Raw genomic sequence first — 26154 nt, 5'->3', positions numbered from 1 at the left:
TTAACCGGTTTGCTACCCTACACATGGGAGCGGGATGGGGGAGTATAAAGATGGGGAAGGGGAGAGGGAGAGAGAGAGCACATAGCACAGCACACACACATCGTCCGTTGGAGTCCATCAATCTGGCATGGTACGTGACATCACTCTTACAGCCGCTTGTCCAGCCCCGTCTCTTTCAAAAACCGAAGTAGTCCCTTTGTCGCCTTCACCTGCAATGTCTTCTGTCGGCGGCATGTGAAAATCGTGTCGAGGGACATTGGTCTACTGTCAGGGTGCGCTAGAACAGATGCCAGGGACTGTCGCTTCTGTCGCGATTCAGGACAGTCGCACAGAATATGTTCCAGCGTCTTACTCGAAATCTTACTCCTTCCGCATTGGAATGGCCGACAACGCTCTCTGTAATGCCTGTCAAAGGAGAGAAGTTACTGTAAAGGCTTTGTTGCAAGATTTGGTGAGGGTGGAATAGAAATCATCGCTAGGACCACATGTACAGCCGACTAGCAGCAATATGGACACCAGGAAAATTCAGATTTTGCGAAAATTTAATGTCGAACACGCCACATCACCGATGCCTTTCGGTGGTCGTGAGATGGGCCTTCCGTTGGGGCGTTCCTTCGCCAACTAAGGTGCCACCGATCTCTCAAGTCTCATGCGCTCCATGTCGCGCAAGCAGTCAACGAGTAAATAAGGGTAAAAATTGATGAAGGCTTATATGGGTCTCATCGCGGTTAGTGATGGTTCGACGTGGATGAATAAGGTGGTAAAGAGTGAGTGATAAGGGCTTATAATGTTTGGAACCATTCCGATAAGGTTAATAAGCACCGATAAGGGTTGTTAAGGGTCGGATCAACTCCGATAATGTTGATAAGGACTGGTAAGAGTTGATAAGGGTGTTAAGGTGTTCAGATACGAGTGTTTTCAGATGAATTTGTTCAAATAATCTTTTCACTGATGATCAAATTGAGCTGAATAACAACCTGAATAACAATGAAGTGATGCAAAGAATGATGGATGGTTCTTAACAACGACAAAACTATACCTCCCCATCGCACGTAAAAAAAGCACCTCTCTCATTTACTTACAGACTCTGTCCATCGTCACTGAAAAAAGTCGATAATTACAAATACATTACATTAGCATTAACTGTGAGAATAACGTTATATTAACAACTAACTTATCCTGGAACATACATATTAAGGATATTTACTCTTCTGCCTTTCCAAAGCTCTGCTTCATAAAATGTAAACTTCAAACCCCACAAGTAATGTAATACAGAGAAAACAGTCTGGGTTATTTACAACGGATTCTAACAAACTGACTCTCCGTCGGAAATAATGATATCCAATGACGTTCCCCTTCTCGAAACGCGTCGAAAACAGTTCAGAATTGACTTCCTTTCAGTGCATCTTAATCATGAACTTGCGATAGATCCATCACAGTATCTGTCACCGTTACTTACCAGACCCACAGGGCGCCGTCAGGCTAACTCTCGAACACCTTATTTTGCTAGAACTGACACTTATAAGTATTCCTATTTTCCACCCACTGTCTGCGTTACGACGCAATCGAGCAGTCGCTCTCTTCCCGTGACATCTGCGGTTGGCGCGTGCTAACGCAGCCAGAATGAACATACACGTCCACTCTTCTGTGTTTTCCATGAACAAAACCATCATAGATAACGTTATTCAAGATCAAGATAACATTATTGCTACAAAGCGCCAGCGTATTTAACTATGTGCCATGATGTCCAAATAGCGTTGAAAACGCCCGGTCCGAACTCTCAGACAACTTTAGCACCAAATTAACATATATTTTGTTCTTCAACGTTCATCCGTCCTAAGTGTGGTCCCTTTTTCGTGTGAGAAATGCCTGCAGGCTCAGTTCTTGCAACTTCAAGAAATAAGTCTGACTGGTCCTCTAAGAACACGACGAGTAAGCATAGAAGCAAGGGCCGAATTCACAAAGCACTTCGGTTGTTAGTGTTTGCCATTGTCTGGCCGCCTTCTCTAACGATGTTTCCAGCATCAGGATTGGCTGAAATTTTTTTTCTCTCGCGAAGCATTCTAGCCTAAGAGATTTTCTTTTCACTCTTTTCTCTTTCTTTTTTTGAATACTGACCCAAGTTCCGCTTAGCATTGGGCTTTCCACCTCCACCGTACGCTTACTTCCGGCAATCGCTCAAACCTGGTGGGTGCAAATGAAAAGCTTCCCGTTCCCGCGCGAGAGCCGAGCTTCGGAACGAGACGTCGGTGCGACAGCTCCGGGGATGACGAGTTCGTTTGCTGAAGAGTTGGAACCCGCTCTGCAGCGGTGCTTGAATAATTGAGCAGCTGAACTTTTTCTGGGCCTCTCTCTTAGCGCGTTGGAAGCGCCATGCAGTCTGCGCGCATAACTCGTGATATTTGCATACAGGAGAAGCGAACGTTGGGGAGAACAAAAGGGAGAACCGCGCGCGTGCGTCAAGCTTCAGTGAGCCCGCACAGATGTATGTATGAAATGCATGTTCTTTGCTTTTTTTGCATAACGTATGAGCGTGGGCCTTCGTGCTCTCTAGCACTAGTGGAAGGAGGGTGAGCAGATGGTTAACCAGATCTACTGTTTGCCCACTGTGCGTTTCACCCGCCGAGAAGGAAAAAAATAACAATGAACAGATCATATGGTAGGGCAGACAAAGGCATGAAAGACGGGGATTCAATGTTCGGAAGTGCGGCCCTGCAAACACGAATGTCAGCAGAGCAAGAAAGACAAGCAGGAACGCAACTAAAGTTTGGAATCCATGAAAGTTCTACAGCGGTGGAACTAAGACAGAGCGAGCAGAGGGACAGGTTTTGAACAAGCGAAAGTTGGGCAAGTTGTTGGGGATTCGTGGTACGGCAAGGGAGGCGTGCAAACGCGGACGGCATAGTCACGTTAGACAGATAGATAACAGAAACAGAGCGGACACAGGTATGCTATATAGACGTGAAATCTCGGTTTGCCACTCTGCGTTTGGGCGGCTTAGCATAACAGATGGAAGAGGCAGAGGGAGAGAAAAAGAATAAGAAGTGCGAGCGGAAGAGAGTGGCGTTCTTTTTGCACGAACATTTGTCTCTCTTCGCCTCTCTCCTGCATTCCAGACCACACGAACGGCGTTTGTTTCTTTGTTTTGCTATCTGACATTGTTCAAATTATTCTTCTGAGCTCTCTCTCTCTCTCTCTCTCTCTCTCTCTCTCTCTCTCTCTCTCTCTCTCTCTCTCTCTCTCTCTCTCTCTCTCTCTCTCTCTCTCTCCTCTATATATATATATATATATATATATATATATATATATATATATATATATATATATATATATATATATCTGTCTCTCTCCCTTTCTTTCTTTCTTTCTTTCTTTCTTTCTTTCTTTCACACAACACACACACACACATATAATATTGTAAAGGCCATGAAAAACGTGACGTTATTGCAAAGGAATACTGAGGCGAAGGGGACTTGCATTGTTTATATAGCAAATTCCGTGGCTGTCACATTTTTATGCACCCCCATTTTCATAAAATCTGGACTATCGCACCTCTTTCGAAGTACCCCTAATCGAATTTCACTTGAACATTACAAAGTGAGTGACGTCCGCTTGTCGAAAACTTTGCTTCCAGCGACATTCCTGGTACCACGACGGTTGATCAAATGTTCAAAGTGTAAATCTCTTGTTTTGTTTTTGCTGCGCTGTTTTCCCTTTCGTCTAGCTTGTTTGAGCAAATTTGTTTGTTTGTTTGCGTGTACCTTCTAGTGGTTTTCCTCCGAGAAAAGAAATGGTTCGGGAGCCTTTCTTTCTTTCCATTCTTATTCTTTTTTAATTTTTTTTCAGAGGAAGAGAGAAAAGCAAGGAAAGGCAGGGAGGTCAACAAGACGGAAGTCCAGTTGGCTATGTTGCACAGGGAAAAAGGGGAGGAGGGATTAAAAGAAATAAGACAGCCAGGCAGGCTTTTTTTTTCTTCATTTCTTTGGTAAACACAGCTCTGAACACTTAACCGATTGCATACAGTTGTGAAGTTTCCAGAATGTCTTCCTCAGTAGGAACGCAGGCGCCTGGCCTGAAAACCAACCAAACTAACGTATAGGTAAGGCATAGTTGGACTCAACCCGCAGAAGCAAATGATGTTAAGCATTTTGAATCCATAGTTTCCTCACAATCATTGGTCTCGATCTTCTGCAGCAATGTGGCGCCGCATCGACTCGTTTCTCAGATCGCTCTTTCACCCTTGTGTAATTTCGGCGCAGTGATAGTAAAACCTCAGTTGGTAGTTAGCGCTTGACTTGTCTTGTCTTGACTTGACTAGACTTGACTTGCCGCGTTGTACACTCGCGACAGTGGATCGCCAACTAGCCCGATCAGCCACCCCTGCTTCGTTTGCAGCCTTTCCTGCAAACTTTTCGGAAATATTTTTAATTTATTGTGTGCCCTGGATAGCCCAGTGAATCGAAAGCTGCGAAGAGCAATCCGCCGTATAAATTCCAGTAAGAAAAGAATAAAGACCCACAGGACAGAACGCCGCATTCCTGAGCTCTGTCCTGTGTGTCTCTCTACTCTTCCCGTTGCATTTTTATGCACTGTGTCGCAAAAAAAAAAAAAATCAGTACGTAGCAACTAGCCCACGTCGAAATACTTTCGCAAGTGCACCGAAATCGCTGACGTAAGAGTTGCGGTGCGAGAGAGCAAATTAGAAGCGACTGTTTCTCAAGTAAGCATCAAGGATCAAAGAAATAAATGTAAAAGAAAAGAAAGAAATAAAAGAAAGAAATAGAAAATGCTGTCGGACGCATGTTTCTCGCTTCCGGCAGGCGCGGCTCCAAGGCGGCTGCTAGAGCCGGGGACGGTACAGCTCCGCGCGCCATAAGCAGCGGCAGCAGTTGCGAGCCTCTGCTATTACGCCAGCAGCGACCCGATGGCAATTGGAGTAATTGTGTAGCGACCATAAATCAAGGCTCGCCAAAGGAGCCAGCTGGGTCCCACGGTCAGGGATGCATCTGCGAGATGCCGGCACCCAACACCTTCGTTTTTCTGCACCGAGTGCAGGACAGAAGACCTTCCTGCTTTTGTCGTCGTCGTAGTCGTTGTTGTTGTTGTTGTTGTTGTTGTTGTTGTTGTTGTTGTTGTTGTTGTTGTTGTTGTTGTTGTTGTTGTTGTTGTTTCCAATGTTTAGCGCCGCTACCGACAAGGCTTGTCTCTTCCGCGGTTTTTTGTCGCCTCTGTACATTGTTGCTTAATCGTTTCACTTGGGCTCACAAAACCTATAGAAAGGAAGCCGGTAATCGTGGCTAGGAAAAGTTGGTTTGCTGCAGAACTAGTTAGATGAATTGTAAGAGAAACACATCCTCTAACGAAATGTTCCGGAAGCATAAAAGAAGAAAACAACGAGGATCCGTGTTTCTCAAGATACTACGGAGATTGTAACGCTACTCACAAACATAAATGAAAGCTTAGAATAACTACTGTGCCAGCGTAGACAGCTTTGGCAATCCCAGTGTCCATATTACTAATGCCTAGGCTGTCTTGCCTTACGCGCACAATAATTACTGTCACAATATTTTATGTGCCGAGCTGAGAGACATTTCGAAGCTTGTCTCCGTGTCTGAGAAAACGGGGCGATATGGCAGCACTTTTTATTGGCACCCCGCGTCTCATGCAAGCAGCTCATAAAGCAGTAATGGCGATCCGGCATTACCAGGAAACATTGGGGATGCCGTGCTTCAACTACGCTTGGCTTCAGTCTGGCCCCGCATCTTTGTCATCTCTACATTCACTTCCATATTTCTTTCCCCTAGAGAGAGAGAAAAAAAAAGACTAGAGTTTACTCTCAGTAGGAATTTATTTGTAGCATATACCGTCATTTGACAACTTCAGTGCAATCTAAAAGTAAAGTATGACATAACATGTATATGTTGCCCAATCTATCCCGAGTCGGTGAGAGTAGTTACGTGAAAGTGGTCGTTTGGATGCACTACCAGTTCGAATAAGAAAGAATTTGGTTCGCAGCGTAGAGAGTAGAAGCCTTCCCAACCGGGACATTTATGATCCATGTTCCTGCGCATTTTATTTCTCTGAGACTCCTGACGGATGAATTACAGGTCAGGCAAGCCAGGGTAACAACGCCTTTTACACTACTACCCTCACCAACATATCTTGCTGATGGGAATGGCGGGACCTATCGTAAATAGATCTGTATGCTTCAGATCAATGAAAGACAGAAATTTTCCGCTGCCCCAGCAAAATATTTCCTCCGATGATTGCGGATTTGCAGTCAATAAAAGAGGAGGACAGAGAGAGGGAGAGAGAAGTAAACGCAGAGAGATTAACATTGTCGGGCACAGTTGCCTACCCTACGCGTTTAGAAGGGAGGTGGAGTGGCAAGAAGAACGAAGGACACCAGCTGGTGAATGTTCTCCTACGTATAGAGTCACAAGCGATCGTATGGTCCACTTGCCTTCGAGAAGCGCATTAGTGCTCTGGTGGCCATTGGACTACTTCGTCCGAGTGCTCAGGATCATTGTTGTCTGTCGTCTTAGCGGCAGAGGCTAGCGATCATAGCACATCGTCGAGAGGTAAAGGATCGGCAGTAGCACAGAATGGGCTAGTTTCCCCATATTCGTCGCAGTTGGCCACTCCGATGGGGAACATGCGGTTGCGATTGCGACGCCCAATCACATGCGGCACGCCAAAGTTGTTTTACGACGGGGAGAGACCGGGTGGCTTGTAAAGTCATGAGTCGGGGTCCACCAATGCTGTACGGAGTCGGTTAAAATCCGGTGAATTCCAATGCTAAAGTTTAATGCAATAAGCGAGTGATCAAAGTGACCGCGCTTTTATCGGTTCTCGACAGCGTTATAGACGTGCCCTGGTGTTGTTGGTAAGCAGTGCGCGCGGCTTCGTCTACCGTGTCGTTCTGGCAATTCTGCTGTTGCTCGACCACCAGTGCGGAAGAAGTGATTCGGTGAAATTCACCTGAGAAGCAGTCAGGTTCTCTACCCCCTACTTGGAAGGAGGTTGTAGGGATCAAGCGATAAAGAATGAAAAGTCGAGTTTCACCGGCAAGCTGTGAAAGTCATTCGCGTAAGCATCTTCTCGTTTTGCTTTTATTTTTTTGTTCAAGACAAAAAGAGTACGATATTGGGTTTTCAACCCATGATTGGAGAGTTGGGGGGCGGGGGGGGGGACGGTAGCAGCAGCCAGCACTATACGGTCGACCGTGGGAAAGTGCAACATGACCACGCTCTCACATGTGCTTATGTGTGACGTAGGCCTGAAGCTGCATATCTCAGAGCGTTTTGTGACCGGAACGCACTATACTTGCCGTCTACTGCCGTGGTATGGAACTGTGCTGGCAAACATTCTAGTTGCGGATAGTAGAACATCTTGTGAGCCTAGTACGAACGTACTTGGCCAAACCGAAACGTACGTGGACCCCCGACAGCATCCAAGAAAACGACAAGGCAGTGGGTCTCTTTCTTTTGCGTAGTATCTGTGATCCCGTTTTGTGCAGGTTTACCTTGATTCTAGGCAACCCAACGAGTCACGCAAATATAGCTTGAACGTGCACTATCTTTTGTTTTACCCGCCGTGGTTGCTCAGTGGCTATGGTGTTGGGCTGCTGAGCACGAGGTCGCGGGATCGAATCCCGGCCACGGCGGCCGCATTTCGATGGGGGCTAAATGCGAAAACACCCGTGTGCTTAGATTTAGGTGCACGTTAAAGAACCCCAGGTGGTCAAAATTTCCGGAGCCCTCCACTACGGCGTGCCTCATAATCAGAAAGTGGTTTTGGCACGTAAAACCCTAAATGTTATTATTATCTTTTCTCTTTTTTTTTAATCGTGAGTGCTAACTTGTTTCATGGACTGCAGGTCTCTATAAGTAATTCACTTCCATGGAAGTCAGAGTAGGGACTGTGCAGCTTCGGGGACATTAAGTAGAAAAAAGTTTCGATCTCACACCTCCCGGCCAACTACTATGTCCATCGTTTTTCAGCGGAACCGAGAACTGTTGTCAAGAGCTATGCGCAGTATCTATCGTAGCAGGAAAGTACTAACAGCTCGTAGGCACCACTGCAAAAGACGAAGGAGCGGCTATCGTCTCCCCCTCCCCTATCCCACCCCCCCCCCAAAAAAAATAAGAAAAGAAAAACTAAAGCTAACGCTTAGCGCTCTCCACTAGCGCAGCAGGACGATGTACGCAAGTTGGGCTTCTCCCTCACGCTTCCTCGAGGACAGGGGAAGCACCTCCGCCGCGAGCGCGCATATTTCACCGCGCCGCCGATCGCTGCGTCAACGTTTATGCGTGGAACCGCCGCTGCAGCGTACAAAGTGTCACGGCGAATCCCCGTGTCTCCAAAAAGCGTGCTACACAGGAAGAACGGTACATAACTTCTCTCCGCTGCATGCGTACGAGGCCTATCATCGGCCCTCGCCGAAGCACTACCGGTTCTCGCTAAAGCGCGGGGGCCAGTTACGGAAGTCGACGGGAGGGAAGGCGGGCTATTACCGGGCTCGTACATATTTGATGCGAGCTTTATGGGCAACGCGCGAAAGAAGAAGCGCCGCGCGCGCCTGTCCGCCGTTCGATCCCGGGCTCCCCTGGGCGGGCTCGCAGCATAGCGTACCGAGCGCGTCTGTCGTATTACGCCCGGCGTCGTCCCTGGTGGCTGCCGCGCTGCCTTGGCAGTGGTGTTTGGTTTACCCTTTTTTTTTTTCACTACATGTTTTTTTTTTCCGTGGGAGCTAGCGGCTCGGTGTTCGGAAAATAAACGATGCGGGCTAAATGGGGAGTCAGTGGCGTATCGCTTATCCGGATGCTATACGTGGCCCGCTAGCTTTTCATCGCGCCGCTGTATACATACGCCGTTACCTGCGACTTGGGTCCGCTGTGTGGCTCCTCGTAACTGCGTTGTCGATGGAAGCCGGCGGTTGTTGTGTTTGCCGATCGAATGGGAGCGCTCGCCGAAAATCGTAAATGTCGTCCGCTCAAACAAACAGCTTAGCGGTTTATGCATTAAAGATCGCTACTCTGTGCGTGTGTTCGCTTACGTTGCACTTTCCTCGTTTCGACCTAATCGGCCTCCTACATCGTTCTTCTGAAAGTACGCTTATCGCGCTACCGAATCTCGAGGTTAATACCGGGCCACAACAACGTCTGGGGAGAAGTTTTAACGACTGCTTCAGTAATACAACACACGCCTGCTCGCTAATACGTTGCTGATGGCCAACATGACGCGTTAATTATTAACATAAGTGTGTTTATGTGTACTCTGCGTTCAGCGTAAGGTATAAGATGAGCATATACGAGAAAGCACACGATCAATTGAACTACAGCTTCACGAGGGTTGAGGTTGCGCCTTCTTGATAGGACGTGCACTTAGGTATATGCTTAAGTGCGGTGACATACTGCGACAAGGAAGTGGAACACGCGCCAGTGCTAACAACAAATGTTTTGTTCCAGGTCGGTGCACGCGCTTATACGTATGCATATCACGCTCATCCAGACGCAAATGTATGCAGTGCACGTGCCATATTTCATTGAAAGCGAAATTTTTCTGACCAATGCCAACGAAGGCGTCCTCCCATACTCTATACGCAAACTTAATTTTTTTTTTGCGGTTTTAATAATCAGCTCAGTAAGTTCATCTCTGTGCCTCGACACAAAGAAACGATTCTGAAGCAACGATTTGCAGCCTCACTTGCTGTGGCGTAGAGCCAGCCAGCCGCGATCCCGTCTTTGCTTTATGTTGTTTCTTAGCGCTTGTGTGTGTTTCCATTGGTACGTCTCACTCTATAACCTCGCTGAAGCGTCCCCAACGACTACACACAGCTGTACTTACAGCAAACGAACCTCGCACTACACGTGCACACAACAAGGAGCTTCACGGAACTAGGCCTGGGTATGGTTCTTCCACTGAAACGGGTCGTTCTAACAAGACCTAGGACCCTAGCAAAATGTTACGAAACGGTTCTTAAACTCTTGGGGCCGCCGCTTAGCAACGTTGCGTGAAATCGGAGCCGCGGTGCAAACAGGATTTCTGAATCCCCAGAAGTGAGCTTCGTGAGGCAAGCACAAGAGAGAACGCCGCACTGATAAACACTGTATATATCAAAACTGTGGGTGCCACAAGCATAACCAACAGCTCAACCGCCGTGGTTGCTTAGTGGCTATGGCGTTGTACCTTTGAGCACGAAATCGTGTGATGCAATCCCCGCCGCGGTTGCCGCATTTCCATGAGGGCGAAATGCGAAAACAGTCGTGTATTTAGGTTTTGGAGCACGTTAAAGAACCCCAGGTGGTTCAAATATTCCGCAGACCCCGACTACGGCGTGCCTCATAATCAGGTCGTGGTTTTGGCATGCAAAACCTCATAATCGTTAACTAAGAGCTTGCGCAACCACGTCAGCTTAGAGCCCGTTAACTGAAAGCGAAGTTGGTTCTCCTATGTATTCAAAAGCACATAACCCATTTTGCCGTCTTTTTTTACACCACCCTTTGTATAATCCTTTTACCCAAATTTCTGAAGCAGCAAAACGTTGCGTCGATATTATAAAGGCATCGCTCATTGGAGGATGTTTTATAGGATTTGTTTTGTGGCCTCCAGGATAACTTGATGCTCACATCCTATCGCATCGATGTATTGTTGTCAGGGCTAACATAAAACATTGCTCTCAAATGTTTAGGTGCGTTCGAAGCAGGGAAAGAAATAAAAAAAGCATTGTTTAGAATTTGACCGTTAAGCTCATTTCCCGCGGGAATGAAAGGGCGAAATAATGTAAGGTCTGAAACGGCAATACTGAATAGAGAGGCACAAAGGAAGAAGAATAAAGGCAGGGAGATCGAAGAGACGAGCGTTCGGTTGGATGCCCTATACTAGGCGTAAGGAAAAGGAGGAATGGACAGAGGAAGAGAGTGAACCCCGAGTGCACAAGGGAGAATTCAAAGGGATCACAATAAGCGTGTCTCTCAAACTGTTGGTATTTCAAGGGCTGCCGCGAGCTCCTATGTGTCCTCTGTGAAACATTAATCCTTGCACGAAAGGGAAAGAAAATTAAAGAAAGAAGCGATTCTTTGCCCGAGAGTGCACCTAGATTGACAAGATAAGCGCTAACATGTTTTTCAGGGAAAAAAAAAAAAGATTTTCAGTTGAAGAAAAATTGGTTGAATAATCGTGAAAGTTTCTCGCTTCTTTGCGTCACAGAGAAACCTGGTTTGCATAAATCTAGTAAGCATATGTTAAAGTACGAAAGTAGCACAATACCTTAACAGAAAACAGAAATATAAACCAAGAACATATAGGACACAAGGTTAATTCAAGAGCAAAGCTGTGTATATCAATGATTTGATGAGATTCGACTACCACAAGAGGCTACGATGAAAACCAACATCTTTCTTACGAGTTTCTTTTATCCTGCATGGTAGGTTAAAGTGTATATAGAGCTCAGTAATCACTGCAGACCCAGTATACAGGGATTTGCTGGAGCTTGTCACGAAAAATGGTGGAGCCAAGCTGACATGGCTTCACCACTTAGCCTATCCTAACCTAACCTAACCTAACTCAGCTCAACTGAACACAAACACCGTAAGATTGCCTAGATAGTTTTCTCATTGCGGAGACTCATAAAAAAAGAAAGAAAGATTCGCTTTCAAAAGAAACAGTTCCGTGGACATATATAAAATATTTTCTTGCTGGAGAAGTGTTCCTCTATGAAAGACTGCAAAATCTGAAAAATCAACAAAGCGCTCTAATGAATGGGGCTCAGAAACAGATGCGGAGCAGGCCTTCTTGCAAAGTTTTTTGTTTTTCTGTTATCGCTTCCGAACAAAAGAAAAAAGATCCGTTTGAGAAATACAGTAATTAAATGGATATGGTATTACAATGTACCCGATGGTGCCACATGTGTTCCCCAGTTTGAGAGTTATTCAGAACTTTATTACTATTTTCTTTAGCGTTGCCATGCATAGAAATACCGCGACAATAGGTTAGAGGATTGGAAATCGCTGAAGAATAGCTATTTCTTGTTCATTTTCTTCACGTGGTACGAAAGCTGGAACCTCTAGTCTTCGAGCTAAGAAGTCCTGTCGGAGTCTAAAAGAAAAAAAAAATGAATGAAAACGAACAATCGCTGATAGCAGCGATGAGGCATAGATTGCGAAAAGCTCACTTTGTTCTCGAATTTCAACACGTCTTTAATAGAAGCGGCGGGAGCGCAACAATGAATCATTTCGCCATCCAGGAGAGATAAGGTCGTGGCCCTCAGCGATGCTCTAATGTTTCGCTCAGATTGTTTTCAAAGACATATAAGCGGTTCAAAGGTTCCGGACCTGTGTGCTCAGAAATTGTGCAATACTGTACAGCATTGGGTGAACATAACGCCAGGCGCGGGCGATCAAATTTCTGGGCAGAGCTAGCGGTTGAAGCGCGGGAATTAAAATTGCGCCACTGTGCGGACGGTTTGTCGACCGTGTCTGGATTCGTTTGCCAAAGCTTTTGCAGTGAGTGTAACTCTAAACTGTTCAGTGAGGCCATCGAACTGAAGCACTGCGGCACATGTGGTATCGCAACGATAGTGTATATAATACGATCATGGTTCGAACGAAGGAAACGCCATTTTAGTGTCATTTATTTATTTATTTATTTTATTTACAGGATACTGCCGGCCTTGGTCTTAGGCCTTGGGCAGGAGTGGACAGTGCGATATACAGATGAACAAAACAAAAATTAACAGCAAAAATCATTACTAGAATTCAATACATTGCAATAGACATATTCCATGATCCGCACAAGCCGTACAGAGCATTCCAACGAAAAAAGCATTACAAAATTTCAATACATTTGAAAATACGGATATTCGCTGAACCGCAAAAGCTGTACAGAGCATATTGATAACATCGGGATATTGATAACAAAGAGCCGCATTCATACTGGTATGCTGAAAGACATCGCGCATGCTCGGTAGCTTGAGCAGCAAGAAATCTACAAATAGTAATGACAGGCAAGCGAAAATAGCACTTCCGTATATTGTAAATCAAAAAGGAAAAAGAAAAATTAGATTCATACATACTTATACATACAACATCGTCTAAATGCTATTCAGCTGGTTGCAGAATGACTGGACGGTCGGGCATTCCACTGTACTCGCAGAGAGCGCGTTCCACTCACCTATCGTACGAGGAAAAAATGTGTTTTTAAATACGTTTGTTCTGCAAGAAAATTCCTTTATTTTCTTCTGATGATTAGATCGTGTTGCACGCCTAGTGACTAAAGTAATATACATATCCTTATCTATCCCCAGCATATCATTGTAAAGTAAATACATGTATTTCATACGTTCCCTATATCGCCTTAATTTTAATGTTTGGAACTGTCCATGGAACCACAGGACCGTATACAGGGCGTCCCAACTATCGTGCAGCAAGATTTAAAAATACGCAAATGCCGCGTAGCTGGACAGAACCAAGGTAATGTTGTTTGCCGCCGCTTGGAGATACCCAGACTACTTTTTGCATTCTGCCCAATTACGTAATTAGTCTTAATTAATTAATTGACTTTTCAAATATTATAACGAGATGAAAAGTGTGGATGAGAACATTGTGTACAGCGACATGAAAAGCTCCCGGCACAGCTTTCTGTTGCTCAATACGTGCTACATATAAGTTTTTTTTTTTTCCTTAGCTGAAAGGGGCCCGCGATTACACGCAAAATTGCCGCGCGACTGGCCGCTCGAGGCGTTCAGTGTGTATTCGCGGGCGCTTGTTTCACGCTCGGAAAAAAAATTTTACGTAGGACGTATTGAGGACAGAAAGCTGTATCGGGAGTTTTTCATGTCGCTGTACAATATTCTCATGCGCACTTTTTATCTCATTATAATATTTGAAAAGCTTATTAATTAATTATGACTAATTGCGTAATTAGTCAGAATGCAAAAAGTAGTCTGGGTATCTCCAAGCGGCGGCAAGCAACATTATCTTGGTTCTGTCCAGCTACGTGGCATTTACGTATTTTTAAATCTTAGTGCATGATAGTTGGCACACGCTATATATATATATATGTACGCTTAGTGCACTTGAAAGCCTAGACGCGGCATCGTCTCGTAGAACTTCGAGCTTATGTATCTCCTAAATACCTCCTTAAAGAAGTGTGACTGGCCGTATGTTTTACGTTTATTATCAAATGGTAATGCTGGGCTTCCGACACCCAAGAATCGAGGTAGTTCATGACAACATATAGACAGCGGTTTTTCGTTATTCTTTCTAGAATCCTTCACAGGTGCGAAGGCAGGTGAACTGTATAATCTACATCACTCGTTTGAACTTTTTTTTTCCCTTGAACAAGCATTCCGTGTGAAAGGGGTATCAGTGGTTTCAATTTTGCCCTAGCGATCAGCTCATAGATCGCCTCGCTTAGTGCATGAAGATGTCGTGAAAGCAAGGCAGCTACTGTTCTTTGTCGATAAATTTATGCACATAAGGTCGGGCAAACCCTTTTAGAATATTAATAGGATGCTTGAGGATACCGCGCGAAGTGTTCTACCTTTGTTTTCCCTCCTTGAAATAGTTTTATATTATTATTATAACATTTCTCTTTAGCGAGTTCAGCAACGACTGCAATAACAGCGGAACTTTTCTTAAAAATTATTTTGTTTTTGTGAAAAGGAAACCCTTAACCGTGAAGTATGAACTGCGAAAAAAAAAAAATAAAACACTACGGAGCTTGATCAGTCCTTAACCCCGCTAGGCCTGCATCAGTAGCAAGTATGGTGCGGCCCTCATTTGTTATTCGTCCTAATAATCCTATATTTTCATTGTATTTAACCAACCCCACGATCACCTTTGATTCCTTTCTTTCCCATTTGCTGTTGGCAGTGCCTTATATACTGTGGAACACACGAAAATACATGTTACGTTTCGTTTTTCTTTTTTTAAATCCCGCGCCATGTCGAATTGCGAGAGAGCTTGAAGACGCTTCTAACACACGGACGATTGCCTTATCGAGGCACATCAGACCTCCAATCCCCCATCGTGCTGTAGGCGACCCGCTATGCATACATCCGGCATGAGGCGCGGGAAACTGACGACGTACGCCGTTCACGACTACTCATCACGGGCACACGGCATTCCATGTTTCCTGCTACGTTGGTCCCTGGAGCTCTCGAAGCAAGAGGAAAAGAAGACGTAGGCTGCATCGAGCACGGCAAGATCGACTGAGCAAGCGTTCACCTTGCCATGCCGCAGGACACGACTTGCATGACACGGAGCAACTGTGCGGCGACGGCGACTCCATCTTGCGGAAGCTGGCTGGAGCTCTGTATCTCGTGACTGCGACCTCGGTGAGGACAGGATTCCGATGTCGTCTGGCCGCGTATTAAATTAAGAGCGAGCGTTGTGGCACGAACGAAAGAAGTTGCTCACGCCGGGAGTGTGCTGTGGTGAGTGAATTCAGAGCGCTATCCACGCGCGAACCCCTAGCTCAAATAATTATGCTGTTCACGAGCTCCTACGTTCGGGATGCTCGCATGATGTATTATTCCACTGGCGAGCAGCTTTGCTGGGCGGCGTGCTCAACGAGAGACCTTCTGTAGCAAGTGCAGTTGTTGGGAAACTGAGTTGCATACGTATAAGTTCCCCGACTTTTTTTTTAATAAATATTTATTTAGGCTAATATCAGTGGAGGAAGATTGCCAGTCTTTCGTAGTTAATAAACGAGTAGAAAGCTGTTCTGACCTGATGAGAACTTCTGTGCACTGTGTGACAGTGCCCACACAGATAGTGTTCCATTGTTCATTGTTCCCTTCTTCTTTTCCCCCTTTTCTCTCATGTTTGGAACCCCTATTTCCTCCCGCAGTTAGGGTTATCAAACCGGAACAATCCTTTCATTAAATGGACTTCAAAGAGAAAAATTATTTCTTTTGCATCAGTAAATTACCCCTCTAGGACACCAAAAAAAATACCCCGAAAGATACCCCAGTGCGGACTGCCCTGCCTGTGGACTAAGGGCAACATTGGACCATGTGTTGTGGGGGTGTGAAGCCATCGGCTCCTCCTTCAGCGAGGATAGGTGGGCTGCGGTCTTGGGCAGCCCCGAACTCAACGACCAAACCCTGGCCGTCCAGAGTGCCCGCGATCGGGCCGTCAAGCTCGGCTTGGCGGTTCCTACGTGGGACTAGCCGGGTGGCGCGGGGTGTCCCCTGCGTCTTCTCTGGACCAAAATAAAGTTACTTCACTCACTCACTCATTACCACGATAAGACGCTTGGTAAGCCAGAAAAAGCGCTAGAACGAAAGACGGGTGGCGACGCCTGCTTGAATCTCCCGCACCTAGTCGCTGTGACGTCATGGATTTTGATGGCATCTTCTAGGGCCTACTTACATATTTAGCGGTACAGATCGACTACATTGTGTTCTAAAGGAACCATTTATTAAACATGGCAAGTTTCGGGAACCTTCACACAGCCAACGCGGCCCAAATGCGAAAACATACTTTGGAATCCCTGACGTCACACTGACCAATCGGCGTCGGGGTTTCGGCACGGAATTCGAATACTAATACTTCGACCTTCATTTTGTCACCTAATAATCAAACTATTATTTTGAAATGAGAATTACTGCCTGCAGTGTTCTCAAACAATGCTTCATTAGGCTAAACTGAGTTGTTGTTTCGCTTTAGTGTCCCTTTAAGCCCCTTGTCTTTCCTTGAGTTTTAAACCAATCTCTCTCTATCTCTCTCTCTCTCTCTGAGTGATAACGGTTCTTATGCTCACCCACGTGACCCAAGTTGTCATGCAATCTTCTTTACTATGCATCCCGAGTGAAACACTTTGGTCAGCTTCATTTCTGTGGAAACGACCAAATGTGCCTACCACGTGTGTTTCTGAAGATGCCACCTTGGAAAGGCGCTACGACTTACGCCGCGAAACTATGCACTTTTATCGACTTGAGGACGCCGTCCCGCACTCCAAGAGCAGCGCCTTAAGGTCGCTGGTCTATCCCACATGTACACCAACGTCACGCAGGGCAGACGTGCGCGTACATTCGGGCACGTGTCAGAGCAGGCATCGGAATGCCTTCCTTCGTGATCCCTCGCCGAAATGTGATCGAACAAAAAACTAAGACAGTGCGGCTGCCAGAAATCGGAAGAGGAAACGAACGCCCCGCCGGCAAAAGCACGACTATTGCTGCGCTTCCTCCTACGCACGTCGTCAACCCGACTCGTCGAGCGAGCAAAGAAAAAAGAAACAAAAAAACGTGAATCGCTCTGTTGCGTGCTTTGCTGGCCTCGTTACGTTACAGCGTCTGGCTGACAGCCGACGGTGGAACCACGCACTGCCGTTCATCCGCCGACAAGGGCCCGACTCGGGGCGCGTCACGGAGTCGAGTTCAGAGTGTCAGTCGAACAACCGCCGGGACCCGTCGCGATCGTGCACGCGACGACCTTTTAAGGCACAGAGCCTCGCTCAAGGTCAGCGACGTCCGATTTGACCCAGACGTGGTGAGCTTCCCCACGGACTCTGCTCCCCGAGTTAGCGCACGCGTTCTTTGTTTTATTCGTTGTGGATGCTTTGGTCCGGCGGCGCTGCTTGAGGAACATGGATGCGGCGGCCTCCGACATCGTCGTGTTGGGGGCGCGTTCAATGTCAGGGGCGAGCGGAAGACTCGAGAAGAACGCGGCGGAGCCATTCGAACGGGCCGGTGGGAAACAAGGACGCACGAGGCCTTGCTCCCATCACGGGCGGCACGGGTTAAACGTAGCGCCCAGTATAGGACGCACGCGAGTATACACTGTCGTGACTTCCTGCTGGCTGGCTATGTGGCAAAACGAAGCATGGACGATCGGTGGGAACCGTTACTATATTACTGTTCCATTTCTCGTTATCTGAGCAAGGAAGCCTGCTGTGTTGCTCGTGTTGCAATACCACCTATAGCCCGTGCCCCAGTATTTGCGACTTTCTGTAAGCTCTTGATGCGTTCATTTCGCAATATTCTTGAAAGATATATGGAAGCGTGAGTGGGACAGCTCGTGCGTTTATTGCTGCCTAAATGCTAGAATTCAGCGAAGGAAAGAACGCGTCTGGAAAACAAAAGCGGGGGAAGGAAGCGTCCTTCCCCTTTGTTTCTTCTTGTGTTTTGTTTTTGTTCGTGTTTCTGAAACCTTCTGGCTGACTTTCTGAAATGTTCTCGCCATCCGGCCGTATTCCTTGCCCAAGCATCTGAACTACACGTTTCTCTGTTGAATTTGTATAATTTTCTGAGGATATCCTCAAAATAAAGAAGTGGAAGAACGGTGTATCGACCGCTTGACTCCAGGCTCTCCATACGAGCAACGACGGATGTAAACTTTCCCGTACAGCCCCTAAAAACATAACAATCAGGAGTTGCGTCTTAAGTTATGTGAAGCTCCTCAACTATCGTAATGCCTAATATCACTAATCATACGTATAAAAAACTAAATATCAGCTATATTGAAGCGTCGCAAAACTCTATGTTGCTGTTAGCCTGTCTTTAATCTGCAATTAGACACAGTGACTCTCGCCTGTAACAAGGATCGGAGGCCACGCTTGCCTGAAACTGCAGAGCAGGGCCCGTCACGAATTTCAAACTGGCCGATTTGTTAATGACAGAGCAAGGCAGCGGGCTTTCAGTAGCCAAACTTTCCATATTGTCGCAACTAATAAACAACAAGGCAGCACGCGAACAATGTGATGCCATCGTTGATGTCATCAGAAAGGAAAAAGAGATAAACATTTGTAAGGGAAAAAAAGAAGAAAAAGAAAACTGACACAGACGCGGGTATCATCGCAGAGGATGGAGAGAGAGAGAGAGAGAGAGAGAGAGAGAGAGAGAGAGAGAGAGCCCCCCTTCTCGAGCATGCCATCAATCGCGTAATTCGAATACATGGATGTATCCTTACCTTTCTCTGCTGTCTGTAAGCATCGCCCAAGAATATTTTTTTCCCGGTACGTTAAGGTCCGCATTTATCGGTTTTCTAGCTTTCTTGTTTACCGCATCGCTTATTCAGCTGCTGCACTCACTCGGTACAATAAATTTCAGCCTCTAGTCAGCGGTGTTCTAGTTTCCTTTCTCTCGTGGCCGTGTGTTACATTGCGCCCGCCAAACCTGTCAGCGCAGAGTCGTTTGTTTCAAGATTTAGAGGATATTCGAAAAATGTATTTCTCTGAAATCGCTTATACCGGAAGAATTACAGCCGATGACAAACGCTTACGGTAAATTTAGGCGTTCCGAAAATCCCAGAATGATGACGCGTCGTTTCGCGCTGTACCGCCAAATAAGGCTGGCGATAAACGAGGCACGAAGAATTGTCGATCGGCCGACCCCGCTTTCCGCAGTCGGAATGAAAACGGCGTAGCGTTGGCAGCGAAGCAAGCTGTCTCAGCAGAGAAGCGGCAAAACCTGAAGGAACCACGATTGATCGAACTGGTTCTTGTAACCAAAGGTAAAAGAATAAAGTATGATGTCAGCAAAGGGTGGCTGCTGCTGGAGAGACTTCTATTCTTTGTTTTGAAGCATTTTTGTCTCGCTCACTTTCTCTCCTCTCTCTCTCTCTCTCTCTTGTGAAGCCGTAATTACATCCACTATTTATTCAACGTTGTTTTATAACTTCAATAACTTGTGTATGTCTTATAAATCTACAAAAAGCGCGGAAGTGTGGTGGGAAAACGTACAAGAAAGAAACTGGGGAGAGGGGGGGAGGGCAAGGGAAGGGGGGGGGAGGTTGGGGGATTGTCGTAGAGGTATTCAAGCGAAGAAAGCAAGAAAGGCGCAGTGCATATTCGAGGGTGAAAATTATGACGTGGAAAACTGGAACGACGGCTCGTTCTAACCATTTAACGGTCTGAAAAGAACAGACATTCAATTGCCTCAAGGGTACTCCGCACTTTATTTTGTTTTTTTAAAGTGGTCGTTTCTTGTGGGCAAGCTTTTTATTCAGTCATTACGGAGTTAAAGAAAACCTCTTTGTTCTTGTAGACCCCTTTAATATCTGCAGGCCGTCATAAATATGACCGTATAATAGCGCTTCTTGTTAAAATATATTGTTATTTCATAATATCAAAGTTTTGATGATTAAGCTTTCTTATTATTAATATTGAGCGATTTCTATATGAAAGCAATGATAGACTTATAGACGAATAATGTGTCGATCTATCTGGACCCAGTATATTTCTTTAGTGTCTCCTAACGTGACTGGTTGACGCCGGTGTCTGAGAAAAGCAAACAAAGCCCTCGCTGCTCGCAAAGGACTACCAGCACTGCTCCAAGTTTAAAAAACACTATCCGGATACATGAAAGCGAACACTTCACCTGTGTTCAGTTATTCTCGCAAACATGCATGTCAGAAGTTTACTTGTTGCTATTTGTTATGTTGTGCTCCTGTTGAAAACCTCCTCATGGAACTTCTCCTCATAGCAAGCGCACACAAGGAAAATTGCTCGTTTTCACATACATCCGTTGTTCCGTCTCATAATGGCGGTTACGTTACACGGTGCGACTAAAACAGAAATTGAAATAATCGGTGTTTACGTGCGAAAACAAGTATATGATTATGTTTGCCAATTATCACCTGGTTACGTTTTCACCACCTGAGATTATGTAACGTGCACCTAAATCTCAGTCCACGAGGGTGTGCTGCGCTTCGCGCACGTGAAAATGCGACCGCCGTGTTGGGAATCGAACCTGCAACCTCCAGCTCAGCAGCACAACGCCATAGCCTCCGCGGTGGGTTTATGCAGCTCAAATGATTTGCATCGTAGATTTAGAGCAGACCGCAGAGTAGCCCTTCAAACCGTAAAGCGCGTACAGACACTTTAAACATAATGTAAAACATGGCGCACTTTTCACTTGTTGCACTGTGGCGAATTGGTGAACTTGCCGCAGTTCTAGGGGGGGGGGGGGCGGTCTTTTTCTTCTCGCACTTACCATTTTTCACATGCGTTGAAAAGTCAACTTTCCTTAGTCCCCTGAGCAGCTTTGGATGAGCGTTATTTCTCATAGCCTGCATCATGCTAATAACGTGACGGCATCCTTCTTGTCCTTAGTAATCCATCCTAGAGAGAGAGAGAGAGATAAATGGGATAGGAAAAGCTGGCAGGTTAGCCAGATAACATTGTGGTTTGCTACCCAGCAATGGGGGAAGGGTAAGGAGAAATGAAAGGTAAAAAGAACAGCAGAGAGAAAAGCAAAGAAACGCGAAAAGAAGGGGGGAGATAGGGAACGTTCTGAACGTCCATGAGAACTACAGTCTCACCGATAGGCCACTCGAACGTAAAATTTCAAGCGTACCTTCACTGTCTTGTGGTGCGACGACTGTATGTGCGGGCGTTCCAGGACTGCCTGCTCCGAAAGCGGCTAGTCGTGAAGACGCGCCAGCGCGGTAGCGAGTGACTGTGTCGGGGACAATGACAAAGAACGTGTTCGATAGTTTCCTCGTTACCCCAGTAGTCACACGAAGCACTGTCGATCCTCCCACCCGATGCGAAAAGCAAACGGCTTCGCAAATGCGGCGCCAAGCCACGATCGGCAAAGCACCGTTGTCTCGGGTTGGGACAGTTCAGGTGGAGGATGAAGTCGCAGGCTGGGGTCCAGTCGATGTATGATGTGTTCCACAACGATTGTAAGGCATCATATGCCAGCACTCCAAGTTTCGCTACTGCATCTGTTCTGCGCAGCGGGATGGAATAAGCCCACCTAACTGCTTCTTTAGATAAAGATCGACTTCGATAGTATATACACCGAAAGCGAATGAAATGAGGAAAGTATCTCTCAGGCTCCCCTGCTAAATGATTTTTTCTTTCTATGTTCCCCGTTTCCCTTACCCTTAGTGTAAGGTAGCAAACCGGACGCTCCTGCCTTTCCTGTCTTTGCTCTCTCTCTCTCTCTCTCTCTCTCTCTCTCTCTCTCTCTCTCTCTCTCTCTCTCTGTTGTATGTAAATTCATGCTGTTATCCTTATGATCCGCTATCCTCTGTACCCACGTCACATCTACCCACCTTGAGCTCCTGGTAGAAAACGTTAAGGTTATTTCAGTGCATTTTCTACGTGCGTTTCGGTATCCGCGCATGCGTACTACCGTTTGCGTCGTGGGCCCTTTCAATATACTACACAGTCAACAAGTGTCATTTTTGTTGACATTGTCTCCTACGGTGTTGTGTCTATTATGCGCTTCGTTCCTTCATTAGCTCAGCGGCAATCTACATTGCTAGTATACACTATTAAATCCCTAATGAAGCTCCTGTCCGAAACACGGAAACTGCTTTTCTTTAAAAAGAACATGTATGTGCATTTCGCATGCATGAATGCATGCTTATATATATATACACTCATCTGGAAGAACCTGGTCGCTTGGACAAGCTAATTATTCGTTATTCGTACAACCAGCTCCGTCCTAACACTTTTGGGTGCAAGAGCCGATTTTGTAATCACGGTGACTTCGCACGACATCAATAAACTTAATACTTAATACTTAATATACACGCGCAAAAAGAAAGAAGCTTGTGCCACTTGTTGCAATAATTTGGCGCTTCTCGGCGTAATCAAAGTGTTAGGACGAGCGCAACAAACGAAATTTATGTGACAACGCCTGTTGTGCAAGCCAGTACGGGTTCCAATTTTTAGTCTCATCCGCAAATACATTTGGCTGTCACTTATAGCTAGTATTTCTCAAGGCGCGAAGGAGCATTCTTTTTCTCTTTTTTTGTCGCTGATATTTCTCGCCACCCTCGCTTGCACTTTTCTGTGCCGTTGCTATGCGTCCTTTGTGCGCCCCTCTCACCTTTGTACGGAGAGAAATCCTCTTCTTACAAGTCGATGCCTTTAACACATGTACTTTTCAGAAGCTTCTACGGTGGATCCGCATCGCGATATTGCAAAGTGGCCTGCACTACGACAGTTGTATGCTTCGCATTTCTCGGCCATGTAGCAGTGCCGGGCGGAGCAGATCTCTCGCCTCCTTTTGTTTGACGCAGCGAAAGATCTCGCCGCTTCCTTTGTGGAGCAACTGGATAAACTTCGCACTGGAGCCTTCAGGACGAAAAGTGGCGCAAAACGCTGCACACGCGCGTGAAATTGGATTTGCGCGTCCAAAGCCCCGTCGGCACAGCGCCGTTGAGTAAGAGCAATACTGCGATCTATTGCGAGACAGGTCTCGTAACACGACTCCGGTTTGCTAGGCGATACGCTGACGCAACCCCGTGCTACTCGCTCGGTCCTTACGGATGCGCCGAATCCGCTAGCGGAAAATCGCTGAAACGATAACCGATCGATGCTAGATTTGACACAGTTGCAACAACTCGACGCGCTTTGTATGCCGTTGCGGCTGTCAATTTGGAGCTGAAGCCCCCTGGCGGCGAGTTTGACAACCAGGCAAGTTCAGTGGATCATGAAGTCGATATGCTTCTTGAGGCACGTGCCGCCTATACAAACCTGAACGATTGCTGTGTTGTGTGATAGCATTAGCCGGCGTGGTTGTTTTTAAGTTTTACAGAAATTCCAAGAATTGTCTGTTGCAGATAACATAATTGTAGTCCCTGAGCTGGACTGATGAGAGAGACGGACATTGCTTGCGCGAGAAATCGAAACGCCTATTCAACCAGTTAAGAAAAAAAACATATCACTAACTTCATGATTAATTACTTTAAAGCAAACATTGCAAGTTTTAAATTGTAGCCGGTGACTTTTCAAGGCGTACTCACTTGGAATGAATTTCCAGAATGACACCTGTTTCGAGATCTGCGCCTCAATCTCGCCGTAAAAGTGAAAAGCTGCACCACTTGCTTTTTTAACAGAACGCTCTTTTATGCATTGAAGCACAAAAGTAACATGAACGTCCATGTATTTCGTCCCATATTGTCGGAAGTAATATCTCGAAACTGGTGCCCTCCTGGAAATTCATTTCAAGTGGATACGTGTTGCAAGCTCACCGGCTACAATTCACAAAGTGTGATGTGCAAGGCGTTGTCACACGGCCGTCGCGATGCCACCGAGGTCGTTCCATTGTCGTCACTTCCGTCTTCCTACGATTCTCGCGGTGCGGTCGTCGTCATTCAGTCGTCGTCCCATCATCGTCGTCATAAACTCCTCTTCATGTCGTTGTCCTCATACCCTTCTTAAGCCATTGTCGTCATTGCGTCATTGTTGAACAGTCGTCATCATGCATTCTTTGTCCTGCCGTCGACGTGATAAAGCTGCATTCGTCGTTCCATCGACGCCATTCCTTCTTCCTTAATCTATCGTAACCGAGGTCTGTGGCACCGAAGAAAACATCGACCACCTGCTGTGCCACTGTCCAAGATATGCCCTAGAGAGACAAGAACTTGCCAAAGCTTTCCAAAAACTGGACAATCGGCCGCTTTCTGTGCAGGTGCTGCTGGAACACCGCCCCCATCGCCCGTCGGCCGCGGTGAAGCGGTGAAGGCACTTTTGTGTTTCTTAAGGACGACGGGTTTGTGTGACGACCTGTGACTATTAAGGCAATTTCTGTAAAACCACACGTCAGCGAACTTGCCGCAATTTCCTTCTTTCCTTCCCTCCTCTCTCTCCCTGTGATCATTGCTTTTCCCATTCCCCCGGTGTAGGGTAGCCAACCGGACGTTATTCTGGTTAACCTCCCTGCCTTCTTCTTTTCTCTTTCCTCCTCCTCCTATCTTAACCATGCTGTCACTATTCAGTTGTGATTCGTCACTCAATTGTGATTGTGGCGCCATTGTCATGCCATCATTACGTCCTCGTCTGACAGTCGTTGTCATACTGTCATCGTCATGCCATCGTGGTCATTCCGTCGTCGTCAGTCACGCTTCGGCGTTCGGTTGTCGTCATACCATCGTCCTAGCGTCATAGTCGTCACATACAGTCTTCGTGACACCCGTCATCGTCATACGCTCGCCGTCCTGCCCTTGTCTTCATGCCGTAGTCGTCATACCCACTTCGTCAATCCAGCGGACGTGATTCCTCCCTCTTCGTGATCGTGTCGTCGTCACTGCTTCGCGGCCAGGAATTTTCGTCATGTGCCGATCTCATTCGCGACCTGGGCAAGCGAGTGTCACGGAAAAGTGGACCGATGCTGAAAACATTATGTCGCATATAGGCGGAGCAACGGAAGTCTCATATGGCAAGTAGAGATTCTAGACAAACGCATCTTCAGTAATATGATGTGGTCCTGCATTGCTTGAATACTGTAATAGCATTACCTTCGACGGTCATCGTTGGATTGGTTCTGCAATAGATCGCAGACCTATCTATTTTTCCTTTGTTTAACCCAAAATAGCAATAATAGTATTACTGAGAATGTTGTCGCGATCGCGAAATCGGCCAACGGCTGTTGGTGGGCATGTACTACTATGTGTGATGTGTTTGTGTTTACATGCACAGTATGCTAACGCATATGTTGCAAGAGTGTCAGGGTTGTGTGTAGGAGTGTATAAGGAGCATATCTGTAAAAGAACCTCTACATTGGACGAGAAATAGACGGCTCAGAATTCGTGCTGCAACATTTGCCATTTGATAACGGGAGAACAGAAAGCTTCAAAGGGGTGCTGGAGAAGTTCTGAAGGCAACAACCCACGGAGCACAATGCTTGAAATCTCCCCGTTTTCGCTTTTCAAACTAGGGTCCACGCCTGACAGTCCCGTCTCGCGTCTCGCCAATTAACTCCTCGTAACACCAGCGCGTGCAACTTTGTCATTAGCGGAAGCAACGTCCGCGTAGCAAAAGGGTAGCCGGCTTTGTCCGCGGGCCAAACTTCCCAATTAGCGAGGGTCCAGCCGCTAATGGGCGCTGGACGAGCCGTAGACCCCGGCGGATTAGTCGTGAACGCTGCGGACATCCAGCGTACGAGCGTATGCGGGCACAGGGTACGTGCTTCTGAGTGACTTTCTCTAAAACAGTCAGACAAGGCTTTTGTATACGGACGCACGTGCTTTCTCAGCGGCCACTGCGTCGTCCTTTATGTGACGGGCAAGGACCGCTGGATCCGGTTGTTCGAATGCAAACGCTTCGATAGAAGTGGCTTTGTACTGCGTGCGCTAACGAGCTTTCCACCAATTGAGGCTGCGTATAGAAGCGGAGTCCGGTAGACGACTATATAGACTCTTTCATCCGCACTGCGGCAGCGAGTGTGCGCGTGACCGCAGAAAACTT

The 26154-nt window shown here is 46.5% G+C and overlaps 1 protein-coding gene across 3 annotated transcripts in view; it reads left to right on the top strand.

Annotated features, from left to right (window-relative positions):
• The window catches only part of LOC135901907 (uncharacterized), a 368968-nt gene that overhangs the window by 320968 nt on the left and 21846 nt on the right, over nucleotides 1-26154 (top strand). The window contains exon 16 of one of the 3 annotated variants that reach the window (XM_070525171.1): nucleotides 3847-3904. The exons of the other annotated variants lie outside the window; for them this stretch is intronic. Within the exon in view, the coding sequence (XP_070381272.1) occupies nucleotides 3847-3848 (2 nt within the window). The 3' untranslated portion in view covers nucleotides 3849-3904. Of the gene's footprint in view, nucleotides 1-3846; nucleotides 3905-26154 lie in introns of those variants that run through there. 3 annotated transcript variants of the gene reach the window in all.

This window comes from Dermacentor albipictus, chromosome 9 (genome assembly GCF_038994185.2).
Source record: "Dermacentor albipictus isolate Rhodes 1998 colony chromosome 9, USDA_Dalb.pri_finalv2, whole genome shotgun sequence".
NCBI classification, from domain to species: Eukaryota; Metazoa; Arthropoda; class Arachnida; order Ixodida; family Ixodidae; genus Dermacentor; species Dermacentor albipictus.
This window is presented reverse-complemented; position numbering and strand designations above follow the sequence as displayed.